At 41.4% G+C, this 13,712-nt stretch overlaps 1 protein-coding gene across 7 annotated transcripts in view; it reads left to right on the top strand.

Annotated features, from left to right (window-relative positions):
* MYRIP (myosin VIIA and Rab interacting protein) overlaps window positions 1–12,946 on the top strand; it is a 155,912-nt gene extending 142,966 nt beyond the window's left edge. For 6 of the 7 annotated variants that reach the window (XM_081882012.1, XM_081882016.1, XM_081882011.1 and 3 more), the window contains 6 exons: window positions 3,416–3,610; window positions 5,340–5,501; window positions 6,122–6,226; window positions 6,557–6,617; window positions 9,718–9,839; window positions 11,223–12,946. In XM_081882012.1, coding sequence (XP_081738138.1) covers window positions 3,416–3,610; window positions 5,340–5,501; window positions 6,122–6,226; window positions 6,557–6,617; window positions 9,718–9,839; window positions 11,223–11,255 — 678 coding nt within the window. In that variant the 3' untranslated portion in view covers window positions 11,256–12,946. The other variant, XM_081882017.1, reaches the window with a different exon arrangement.
* The last annotated feature ends 766 nt before the right edge of the window (window positions 12,947–13,712 follow it).

Genomic DNA, 13,712 nt, shown 5'->3' with positions numbered 1-13,712 from the left:
TAGTAATTGCCATTTGCTTAAAGTTAATGCTGGCAGAGCTGATGCAGAAGCTTTAGCTAATATTTTGGATTTCGGTTCTCTTTAGCTCTGTAACTGCAACAGCACAGCTAGATTGCCTAAATGTCTGTCACTTCCCTAATAGTTGCTCAGCTGAGAAACAGAGTAGATGTGACAGCTGTCTTTGAGAATCGCCTATTGTAGGTAAGGATAAGTTTTCAGCAATATGAAGAGTCAGATACAGCAAATGCCAGTCAAAAGGGCTTTCCCCCCAGTACCAGTTGTCCACCTGTTTACTTGACCTTTCTCTGTACATTCTTATGACTATAATGGAACGCCTATTCCACCTAAACATTTCAACATTACTCTGATGGCTAGACCTACTTTATTTATAGTAGGAAAATCAGAGCCAGCCTCCTGATTCAGGGTTCTTCCATTACCTTCAAAAACCCACTTTCTCCTGGTGAGTCAAATCATCCAGGTGTTTGAAATTATAGACTGGGCAGTTAGAGGCTGAATATAGGCCATGATTTAAAACAGCAACTCAGAGATATGATAGCACAGAAATCTGTTTGTAAAAGTGCTACAGCTTGGAGAAATAGTGGTTTGTGGCTCTTGGTTCTCATGGCCATGTGCCCAATTCTTTCTCTTATGCCCTTTATCCCTGCTTTCTGCACAGGGGGTGGGGGGGAGGGGCAGAGAGAGAGTTTGTGTCACTGCTTCCAAAATAGGTCTATCAGATAGAGCTATTCTTCTGGATAACCCTCACTAATGAGTCTCTTCTAATCCACTTTAATGCAATGGATTCTTTTTACAGTAGTTCTAATACTTGCCGCAACTGGTGTTCTCATGATAGGAAGCAGTAGTAATTCATGGGAAATCAAATGTAATATTGCCGATTAAGGAATGAGAGCATCCATGCTGGTAGGTACCATTGAAGTTTTGCCACTGACCAATGATCCATTGTGGGATGCCCATGATAGTCATCTTTTTGCTTGAGTCAGGCACTGGTACAGTCGTACTTTGGTTTTTGAACAGCTTAGTTCACGAACAACTTGGAACTCAAACATCACAAACCCGGAAGTAGTTGTTCCAGTTTGCGAACTTTGCTTCAGAAGCCGAACATCTGGCGTGGCTTCCATGGTTTCTGATTGGCTGCAGGACGCTTCTGCAGCCAATTGGAAGCTGCACCTTGGTTTCTGAACGTTTCGGAAGTCGAACGGACTTCCGGAACGCATTCTGTTTGGAAACCAAGGTACGATTGTACATATTTTTGGAAGTGTTTACACAGTTAATAAAATAAAACCATCATCACTGCTGGTCTATGTAACAACTGGTGATATTTGGGTTGTGTGCATAAGCTCTGAGTGTTTCACATCATTTGTGACCTGTTTATAAAGGATTGCAGCAAGAGATAAAGATCTAAGACTTAATAAATATTTTTCAAGTGCTGTCTGGATTATGAAGAAGGAAGAACTCCAGGCACATTTCTTTGAAGACTGAAACATTTGTCAATATGTAGATACTTTGAAGAAAATGTAATAGCTCTGGAAGCTTTTTTTAAAAAAATAAAAAAATATAATTAATGGAATAATGGGGCATGGAAAAGAGGCCAGTGAAGGCAAAATACCTAAAATAACCCCTCCACAGCATTGATTTCTCCCTAAATATTATTGATTTCCTTCAAACTAATTGGCACCTGCAAAAGTAAATGGGAAACATGGAAACATCATGAGAGGTTGAGCAGCTCTTCATGATTCAAGTATCTCCCAGTCTGTGAAGACAGGAAACATTTGGCTGCTTTAATTATCACTGTTATTTTTGCCAGACAGGCCAAAGACCTGATTCTATCTAACCTGCTGCCTGAGTGCCTCTTTAATCATAGGGCTTCAACCATATGTTGGAAGATCAATGTATGAAGGCATGGAAAGAGCATTTATTCAGTAAACATCTTACTGACGAACTGGCATGTGAAGAATGTGAACGTACAAATCTGCCTTGCACTGAGTCCGATCACTGGCCTATCTTGCCAGGGCTAATTACTCTGAATGGCAGGAGCTGTCCAAGATATCGAACTGAGATCTTTTCTAGACCTGCTACCTACACATCTTCTGAGATGAAACCGGAAGCCCTCTGTCTACGCAGCAAATGCAGTACCACGGAATTATGTCTACTTCCCAAATATCTAATGTACAACACTGCTTGTTCTGTGCATAGGAAACCATAACCTGCTAGGAAAGCAATTACAGCATGGTCGGAGCCAGCAGAGCTTCCTCTTATCTGTACCCTGTTATAGTCTGCAAATAACCAAACTTCAAGCCGACTGTCTCAGGGGACATGACAAAACATTTACTTATTGTTGTCCTCAACAATAAGCAAACATTTTGTGATGTCAGTTCTCTTGCAGGAGAGCCAACTCGTTCCCTGTGCGGCTCAAAATACAATGGAACCTGATTTGTTGTAAAAGAATAAACCATTCTTGAAACTATTGGTTTTTATTATTATTTACATCAGATTTTTGTTTGTGAGTGCAGAATAACATTGCCAGTACAGTGGTGCCTCGGGTTACATACGCTTCAGGTTACATACGCTTCAGGTTACAGACTCCGTTAACCCAGAAATAGTGCTTCAGGTTAAGAACTTTGCTTCAGGATGAGAACAGAAATCGTGATCTGGCGGCGCAGCGGCAGCAGGAGGCCCCATTAGCTAAAGTGGTGCTTCAGGTTAAGAACAGTTTCAGGTTAAGTACAGACCTCTGGAACGAATTAAGTACTTAACCCGAGGTACCACTGTATAAACTATGAAGCTCATGCCTGAGTAGATAAGGAGAACGGCAACATGTTCAAAAGCGCATTGTAGACCATGGCCTGGATTTGGTGTTTTATAGCAACTGGACTGATGGGAGATGCAGATCACTGGTGAGAGTAGATTTCACCATGGCTTTGCCCATCTCCCTGTCTATTCTTCAAACCCCAATCAACTCCAAGACTAGGGAGATGGTGGGTATGATTCAGGATAGATGGATTATTCTATTTCACTCAATTTCACATGTGTTTGATTCATAAGCCTATTATCTTTAGTCGTAATCTGCTTTTTTAAAAATAGTCCACATGGAAAAATCTCTGCAACATTCAGCTTCGTTATATAGATGGAGGGTGACTTGAAAGAGCAAGAGACCCAAACAGTTTTTTGTTTAGCTAGGCAAAGGGCAGGATGAGAAATAATAATAATAATAATAATAATAATAATAATAATAATAATAATAATAATAATGGTTTCCGTGTTGTAAGCTGATTATGTGGCTAAACGGGAGCTTATCAAAAAAGGAAAGTGGGAGCCTTTGTGTATTCATGAAGCAAAACAATTTCACTACATTTGCCTCTTCCTTCTAACAAGAAACTTTCCTGTTTTACAACAGAAATATTCTGCAGTGTCTCTCTGCAACATATCTACTGAGGTCCTAAAAGTCATCAATGCAACAGAGGAGCTCATAGCAGAATCTACAGGTCCTTGTGATTTTGCAGCAGATGTGTCTGACAAAGGCAAAGGAGAGTTCCCCCTAGGGGCAGACCCTATCAGACTTGATGAGCAGCTCACAACACTGGAAGAAAATGTAAGAGTGGCAGAAGACTTCATGTTATATCTGTGTGTGCTGTGGGTAGTCCTGCTTAGATTACTCTTGTGGGAAAAGAGAGCCGCTGGTTTTGAATGGCAATTGTGTATACAAAAAACCCAAGCAAACTAAAAGACAAAAGCCCTGTTTAGGTATTCTGAATCAGAGCAAAGCCCCCCATTCTTATTGTTATCCCTGTGAGATTTAGAATCAGGGTTCTAAAATGCATCTGACAGCATAAGAATGGGATAGCAACAGACACAGAGCAACAGAGACAGAGCTGCAGGTATAGGGCAGAATAATAATAGTAGTAGTAGTAGTAATAGTAGTAGTAGTAGTAGTAGTAGTAGTAGTAGTAGTAGTAATATATCTGTCCCTCTGTGTGAATCACTTCTTTCATGTTTACTTATCTCTGATTCAGGAAAACACATTTATGCAGTAGTAGTAAAGTTGAAGCCAGGTTTGGATGAGCTTTTGGGGCATTTTCCATAGTCAGGGAGAGATGAATGAGGTCTCGAACCAAAGCATGGAACAAGTAGATTAGCGAAGAAAATCAAGCACACACGTACACTCTCTAAGGTTAACTTACAAACGGAGCACGTCTGTGAATTTTCACTAGTCCTCATTAATATTCCAAAATCAATCCAAGCATATTATTTGTTAAATCGGAATGTTCATCTTTTATTCATCCATTTCTGTCTTAAGCTCCTCTGGGGACAAAATGAATGTAAAATCACTGGGGGGGGGGCAAAGCATTTTTAAAAGGGCTGTATCCTTGCCAACCTCCTGCCAACCTAGCAGTTCGAAAGCACGTCAAAGTGCAAGTAGATAAATAGGTACTGCTCTGGCGGGAAGGTAAACAGCGTTTCCGTGCGCTACTCTGGTTCGCCAGAAGCGGCTTAGTCATGCTGGCCACATGACCCGGAAGCTGTACGCCGGCTCCCTCGGCCAATAAAGCAAGATGAGTGCCGCAACCCCAGTGCCACGACTGGACCTAATGGTCAGGGGTCCCTTTACCTTTACCTTTATCCTTTGAGCTGAGACTGGTCATGTTGAAGATAGCCTCATGATCACACACAGACTCACCACTGTAGTTACATGAATGTAAACCAATTTGGAGTCATTGGCTTGGATCCAAATATACCACTCTGGAAGTGAAGAGCACACCTGCTTCTTGGTGGGGACGGGACTCTCAACCCGCCCACATCAAAAGTCCTCTTTTATTTCCCTGAAATACTGGCTCTGGAACCACTTTTGGTAATGCAGGACCTGGGGCTGAAGAAGAGGAAAATCACTTCTCCCTTTTCCCACCTGCATGAGCAAAAGTGCCTCTTGCTTGTACACTATGATCTTTGGCCAAGGCAATGTTTTGCAGACACTGGCACCCCAAATTGCAATGTTTCTACTTACGCATTTGTCTCTAAAGCACCTCTGCCAGACTGTCAGTGTTTTGCAGAAGGGAGAAAATTTAGGTTTGATTAATTAAAGTGGCTTAAAGCATGCCCTAGCACAACAAGTCCACTTTAAACAAAAAGAAGAAAAGAAACTGCCTTTTGCACTTCCAAATGTGATGGGGAAACACATTAAAATGTGGAATGAATGAATGATTAATGCAGTGTTGGTCAGTACTGGTCAGTGGGGTGGCAGTAGGAACCTCAGGCCCTAGTCCTTGAAGAGGCCCCAAAGCTGTAGACTTACCTAACTAGATTCTGGCACATGTACTGCTTAGGTCTACCTAACAGCCGGCAGTGTGTATGGCTTGGAGAGTCAGCTGAATGACCTTGAGGATGCAGCACGCAGAATTAACAGCATTAGTTCAGAATCAGAGTTGGCTGACCTGGAAGACCAAGTGGCAACAGCAGCAGCACAGGTTCATCATGCAGAACTTCAGGTGAGATGAACAGCTAGCTCCCCTGTTTGTATCTGCCACATAATTTCGTATTCTTTCATTGTGTTAAACAACCACCCGTGAGATGGACTCAGCTACATTCATCACAATTCTGTATATAAAGCCCTTATCAACTTGCAAGCATTTTGCCTGCAAGATCTTCTTTCCCCATACAGTTACAGATAGGTAGCCGTGTTGGTCTGCCATAGTCAAAACAAAAAATTCCTTCCAGTAGCACCTTAAAGACCAACTAAGTTAGTTCTAGGTATGAGCTTTCGTGTGTATCTGAAGAAGTGTGCATGCACACGAAAGCTCATACCTAGAACTAACTTAGTTGGTCTTTAAGGGGCTACTGGAAGGAATTTTTTGTTTTTTCCCCCATACATTCCCGCTTGACCATTTCAGTTTGTGGAACTGGTATTGCTTCAAATGTTGCATAATACTCATTCCGTATTTGTAAGAAATCAATCCTTTAGTGTGGCAGCATGGAACTCACTGCTTTTTGACACCAGGCAGTCACCTTCCTACTAAAAACATTTATGTTTGAACAAGTCTACCCGGATATGTGTTTTCATCTGTTTTCATTGCTGATTTTAATTATTGTTTGCATGTTTCTTTTAAAGATTTCAGATATAGAGAGCAGAATTTCAGCGCTAACAGTGGCAGGCTTGAATGTAGCTCCGTGTGTTCATCTGACAAGGAAACGTGACCAACAGCAAACAAACCAGGTAAGAAAAATTAAACCAGCAGCCACCCCACCGATCCAACCAGACCTGTGTAGTGAAGCAGACACACATCTGTATGGCCAAAGCTGGTATAGATGCCCATTGAAATGTGTGTCAACGTCTGCAGCATAATGCTCACCTAGTCCTCGTTATGCTCACCATGTGTCTGTTAAGGCAGGTGGGGATGGATGTCCCTGGTCCACTGTGGTCCAGACTACTAGCCCTTGCATTTGACCAGCTGTACATAGCCAGAGTTGGACTGGAGCCAGTATTGGTTCCCTGTTATGTGCTAATTATATACTAATAAACTGTGGGGCGTTTTTCATCCCATAGATGCACACGATAGACACATCAAGACAGCAGAGACGAAAGCTTCCAGCTCCACCAGTGACAGGTACTGAAAAACAGTGGAAAATAACAGTATGCTTATCTTGATTCTGTAGTACATATTGACTTGCCCTGCACTCGAGCTCAGGCTTTGGCAGATTGGGCGGATAAGAGCAAGAATGGGTCCAAACGGTCAAGAAGGCGGTTTCTGTATATGCTGTTAGAGGGAAGTGAGGGGCAGATGGGGCCTGTCAACCTGGGAAGGTAGCCCATCGAGAGAAGGAAAACTCTGATCCTAAGCTTCTGCTGCCTTGTGGGGTATCCTCAGGAGAAGAAAAGGCGAAACCCTACACAAATCCAGAGTGGAGTCCCTAAGACGGTTGGATGGCACCTTTGTATGCCTCCTTCCAGCAACTCCTGCAGCCAAGCTGGTGCCAAACACATTGCTCTGCTTTCCTTTGGACCACATCAGTGAGGCTGAGACCTTGCCTGGGCAGCCCAGGACCTCCAGACACTCTGCCCAAGCTGGCGCCCCAGGAAGATCACGTTAGTGCTGCTAACACAGTGGTTTGACTTCACCCCCAGGGGTGCACTTCATTGTCTCTCAAGAAAGATGGGTGCCAACATCAGCAGCCAATATGACCAATTTAGGAACAATGGAAAATTATACTAGTGATGTTAAATTCTTGAGAATAATCTTTTGGAGAATATTCTCGAGAATATTCTCGATTAATATGAATATTAGAGAATTTTCATTTGAAATAGGAGAATATTCATTTTAATGCATTGAAAATGATATAATTTTAATGCATTGAAAATGATATAATTAGTTAATATACAGTGGTGCCCCGCAAGACGAACGCCTCGCAAGACGGAAAACCCGCTAGACGAAAGGGTTTTCCGTTTTGGAGGCGCTTCGCAAAACAAATTTCCCTATGGGCTTGCTTCGCAAGACGAAAATGTCTTGCGAGTTCCTGCGGGGTTTTTCCCCATTTTCTCCCCTTTCCCCCCTTTCCCTAAGCCGCTAAGCCGCTTATCAGCTGATCCGCTAAAAGCCGCTAAACCGCTAATAGCGCTAATCCGCTAAGCTGTCAATGGGCTTGCTTCGCAAGACGAAAAAACCGCAAGACGAAGAGCCTCACGGAACGGATTAATTTCGTCTTGCGAGGCACCACTGTACATATTTATTCATGGGTAAACTTGTTCAGATGGCAACCAAAAACTGTACAGATACTTTTATGCAATGGGTCAATGCAGTGAATTCACATTCGTTGATTTTTTGCACCAAACCATTCTAAGGTGATGGCACCAGTGATTGTCATGTTAAGCTTTGGTATAAGGAAACTCAGTAGTTAAATCATATTTTATTCTTCCATTAGAACACGTACATATAGGATAAGTCAAAATATACAATTGGCATGTTAAGGTTTGATACAAGTAAATTCAGTAATAGGCTATCTTGTGTTTCTTATAGTTCTAACACTTCATAACTGTTTTGGTGACTAAAACACAGCTTGATAAACAAGGCTATATATGCATATATATAATAAAAAAGCCATTAACATTAAATATATTATCATTATATGATAATATATTTCAGTATGTCAATTTCTGGTAAATGGCACTGCAAAAACCAGCAACTGGCACTAAATAAAAATATAGAAACGTCAGCTGTTTAAATCAAGGCCACCTCACATGCTGTTACACAGAATTGTATAGGCCTAGGTACTTTAAGTGTATAAAGCATTAAATGTGCTTTCGGGGGGGGGGATCACACTGGTCAAGGGTATAGAATTGCAAATAATAAGGTCACACCAAAATAGAAAAAGGCTATTACATATAGTTGAAATACATACGAATACAAATGTTCATCAAATTAAATGAATAGCATTTTTAAAACTAAAAATAAATAAAAATGTTTTCTATAGCTCACATTTCAGAACTGCCAATGGTGAATGACACAATGCCCATTAATATAACTGGTTCAAAAAATAATTATTCATTACTTACACTGGCAATATCATAACTTGACATATTATTTACTAGATTTTTTTAAAATGTGGGTTATGAAACTAGTTCTTACATTAGAATTTACAGTTTGTGAAGAATATTCTCCGGAGAATTCTCGAGAATATTCTCACCTCACGTCACTTAACTATGAGTTTATTATAACATGTTAAAATTTTGGATATTTCAAAGCCAGATTAAAAACAAACAACCATAACGTTATCATAAATAAAACTGCTGCCTTAAAATATTTTCTGTGTACACTTACCTGGGAGTGTCTCATGGAATTCACTGACCCTTCCATCTGAGAATATACAGCACTGCAAATGAATGGAAGTTAGCAGGAACAGTTTTATTTTAGAAAAGCATTTTAGAAACAATTTTGAGAGGGTGGGTTGCCAGCTACGTTCCCTACCCTAATCTTCGATTTTTTTCCGTTTCTGGGTGGAGCTGGGACAGGATTTTTTTCTGGGCTTTTTTGTCATTAAAGCTGAATGAAATTGATATTAACTATTTTTTGCCATTTCTTCTTGAGGGTCATATAACAAGCATGTCATTTGTATTAATTATTCGCATATGCACTGTAACTGTATAGCACATTCTAAGCATATCTGCCCCTCCTCTAATAATTCTGGGCACAGTACATTATCCCTTGCAGAGTTACAGTTCCTAGCAACCCGTAACAAACTACAGTGCTCAGAATTCTTCAAGGGAAAGAACCTGCTTTGAATGTGCTTCAGATGTACACAGCCTAAGAAATACTTGGTTGAAAGTCTCTTTCTATCACCGCCAAAATTTCCTACTTCAGAGGGAAGCCTGGGAAATTACGCGGTGCACTTTCAGCAAGAGATAACTCCACAGGAAAGAGGTAGTGTCATCTCACGGTTGGAAGACATACTGCAACCTTCACAAATGGCTGCATACCAGATATGATAGACTACAACTCCCACCATCCATCATCACTGACTACCACTTGATGGCGCTGATAGGCACTACAGTCATATAAACATCTGGAGGCCACCAGGTTGAGAATAGCTCATACTGCATCTGCCAGATTTGAGCCTTGCCCCCCTTCTTTTGTAGGAGCTTAGCTACACATGTTGCCTCCTCCATCATTCTCTTGAATTTATGCAGAACGCTGGTGACGACTCTTTTTTCAGGTGAAGACATGGACGCATCTCCGGTTACACCTGTTAGAACATTCAACAGGAATTTCATACTCCAAGGATCTCTTACGCAGAGAACCAAAAAGGAGAGGAAAAGCACTGCCAAGGATAAGAAGGTAAGCTTACAGAGCAACCCGAAGCATAGGAAGCCGGCACAAGTTGATGCTGGTTTAAGTTACCCCAGTTCCAAACTCTGTTCAGGAGTGAGGTTATTGCCAGCTGATCCAGAACGAGTTTGGCAGGAAGAAAACAAGCCTTTGAAATACAGTCTGACTTACACCACCCCGTTTGCCGGTATAACTTCTGCCGGGTTGCCAGGTCTTGTGACCGAGTGAAAAGAGGTTTGGAGTAGATGTAATACTCTACTCACCCTCCACAACACCCCTTTGGGGGCTTATGCCAACATAGATAGATAGATAATTTATTACAGTTGGAGACCAGCTTATAAAACACACTTGGGGGTACAGTCACAGAAGGAAAACAAACAATTAAAACAATGTACAACAATAAATTTAAAAACAATGTACAACAATAAACTACCGCAGGGAGCTGACCCAGAGTCACCCATAAAACCAAGTTTGGGGGTTTTCTTAACGAACTAGTTTGAGTTGGGAGATGGTCTGTGCCTATAGATCTGTACACAGAATCTGGCGACCATTCGGGTTGTCTTCTGATCTTTGCCTAACAGGAAAGGGTTGAATTTTTGCTTTTCCGGGAGGTCAGTGAGCCTCACCAGTAGGGGATCAAAGGCCTTACTACATGCCTCTTCATAAAAGGGACATCTAAAGAACAAGTGCTCTGGGCTTCCTATATCCCCCAATGAACAGGCGCAAAGTCTCTGAGCGTATGGGACTTATTTAAAGGCTCATTCCAGGACCGGCGAGGGCAGAGCCGAGCTTCCAACATAAGCTGCTCGAGGGGGGTCAGCGCAGACCTGAGATAGCCCAAGGTCCACCTCTCCCAAACTCACTCATCCCATTGGTTCCTGGGTTTTCTATTTCTCTCCCAAAACCCAGGTCTTAAGAGGAAAAACCCCCAAAACGTTCAAACTTCATTGCAAGTTTTGAATTCTAAAATTCGTTTACCAATGAAATGTATTGAATCAAGCAGGAACTTCATGCTGCAACTCAAAAAAACACGTGTGTATTTTTAACGCCATCATTTTTTGTGATACGTCATCCTGGTTATAAAATGACTTCAAAATCTCAGATTCTAAATTAAAAATTTTCGAACTTCAATGCCAAAATTGAGTTTTAGAAATGAGTAACACGTTAAGCCTAAATTACAATTTTTGTTCAGCTTTGGGAAGAACAGCGAGGTCTAACTGACCAAGAGACCTTTGGAATAACCCTTTCGCCATTGTGGACTTTGGATCATTGAGCCTGTAAATAGTCTGATCCCATGAGTTAAATAATTGCCTTTTAGAAGTTTTGCTGTATATTTATATTACTTCGTTATCAACTTTAATGTTTCTTTAATTCTGTATTTCCCCTTTTTAGGAACCAACAATAGGGTCTGCTGTAATGTACTAGAATTCTATAATTCTACTGCCATTAACACACTGCCTGAGGCTACACACTCGAGTGCCTTTATATAACAGCCATTGTATACATCCAATAAAAAAATGGACCCTCAAGAACCCACAATGCCTCCGTAATAGGGCTTTGCTTGGATACCTCACTGAGAAAGCTGTTCAAGTCTTCAGCATTGTGGTCTGCTGTTGGAAGCTCTGCCTTAAAGTTCTCATGAGACTCCAAAAAGGACGTCGAGTTTCATATAAGCAAGGCTCCATGTTTTAAGATGCACTCCCCCCCCTCCTCACATTGTTAACTGTTCTAAAAAACGTTGTCTTTAAAATACAGTATGTTTTGTATTCCTAATTCATCCGTTAACGTCAGCCAATATCCCACGTGTAGATCAAGGAAACACTCAAGCCATCCACCCCGTCGTCCAGATTTGCTGGGACCTTACTGTTCACACAGTCATGTATGTATTGTTGAGCAATAAGAGGAACTCCAAAAGTAACTGGGTAAATCATAAAGCAAATGCTGGAAAGGGATGGCCACTGGGGAGCTTTAATGGGAGGGGAGCATTTTTCCGTTTGTGATCTGTGCTTGCCTTCCATGAGTGTTGTAAGTGGAAGATATGGGTGCTTCCAGATACGAGCTTTATAAATCTAAAAGGTAGCTCAGATTCGGGTTCTTTATGTGCACACCATTGTCAAATTAGCTTCTGTTTCCCCCCAGTTATGGACATCTGTTGCTATTCAATTATTAGCCATGCACACAGCTTGAAATAATGTATCTGTGCTGAGCCTTTTATGTCCCTGCCATCAAACCCCCTCCCCCGCTACAGTTCCATTCTGAGCATATGTGCAGGTACTTTTGTGCATTCATTTTAAAAAAAATCACCAGAAGTGCTATTACCAGCCTTTATTTATCTTTGTACTTTGTACTTTGTACAAGGTTTGTACTTTCTTTTTCGGGGTGGGTGGGCTTGGGGGGCAGGAATCAATTTCTATTCATTTCTTTTTTCCGTAATGATAATAATAATAATAATATTGAGGTCTTTTGCAAGAGTGATACTTAGCTAAATCAATCCATGGTTTGATTTGGATGCAGCAGTATCCAAAACAATTAATACTGTAATACTTTGCAGACCCCTGTAACCATCAGCGGCATAAACAAACAGTCCCCCACCCAAAAGAACAGCAGCACATCAGCAACGAAGAACCGAAATGCTCATCCGAAGACCTCTGTATTAAAATTTCGTGTTGAGTCAGTAATTCCCTGCATGTACTGTTTGAGGATCTTGAGAGAGCAGCTTCTCCAAACTGGGCTGTTGAAATTCAGGCATGCCTTCAGCATGTGGCAATCTGCAGAAACAGGCACACTCGTATTGTTTGGGCCAAGGCCACCAGAAACGAAATGGCTAGGTTGTGCTCATGTGAGGAGCACACTCAGAGGTAGGAGTGTGGTGGTAGAGGCTGTTTACCAGCACACCAACTCACACCTAACAAACCACTGGGCTAAAGAACTTTCCCACCAGCAATGGCTGTGCATGTTCAATGAGGTATTTTACCTTCCATGTTAAGGAAATCGGGGTGCGTGTGTAGAAAAGGGTATGGACTGGCATTTTGATGACAACCGTGTCAGGCAGATGCTGGGCAAACCTTGTGTTCATGAGCAGTCCTGATTCCACAATAAATTCCTATCTCGAAGCACCCAATATTTGCTTGTTAAATGAACTTCCCCCTGGATGAATTATAAATCTCTCCCATTCTCAACAAAAGGCACATGCAGCTGAAATCAGTCCTAGTCTTTCCACTGCTAGAACTGGTCTCCGAGTCTGTAACTTCAGAGCCTTTCCTAGAATATAAGATTCAGATTAATGCACATTCGCTTCACCTTCAGTTACAAAAGTGAGCTAGCCATAAAGTGTAGGTGATCACCCTAATATGGGACTATATATATATATATATATATACATATATATATACATATATATATATATATATATATATATATATATATATATATATATGTACTTTTAGAAGTGTGTGTTTGCAGTTTAATGATCAGATTTTGATAGTCCCTCGATTGAGAGTCTATTATTGATTCCTTTGTTCCCACCAAAGTGTGCGGAAGGGGCTTTTGGAATCACTGGTCCTTTTTAGAAAGTCATAATTTCGATGGATGGTTATGTTTCAGGGCTCTCAACCCCCCACAATCTGGACAAGTGAGGTCCATCAATCAGTCTGTACTGCTTACTATGTGCTCATTATGGCTGACTGGTGCTGGGCCAGAATCATTTAGTGGCTTTAGCAGTTGATTTGGTTGAGTATGTGAGCTAAAATCCAGGCAGCAACACTGGGCACATTAGAATGCGTCTGAACAGCAAATAGGTTTGTTGCTGCAAGCCCCACTGTGGTCAGGACACTGTGTACAGGATTGCAGCCTCGTGCTCTTTCTCTGATAATCTTCGTACAA

The sequence above is a fragment of the Podarcis erhardii genome (assembly GCF_964252035.2).
Source record: "Podarcis erhardii genome assembly, chromosome: 12".
NCBI lineage: Eukaryota > Metazoa > Chordata > Lepidosauria > Squamata > Lacertidae > Podarcis > Podarcis erhardii.
Note: the sequence above shows the minus strand (reverse complement) of the source record. Positions and strands in the feature narration are given on the sequence as shown.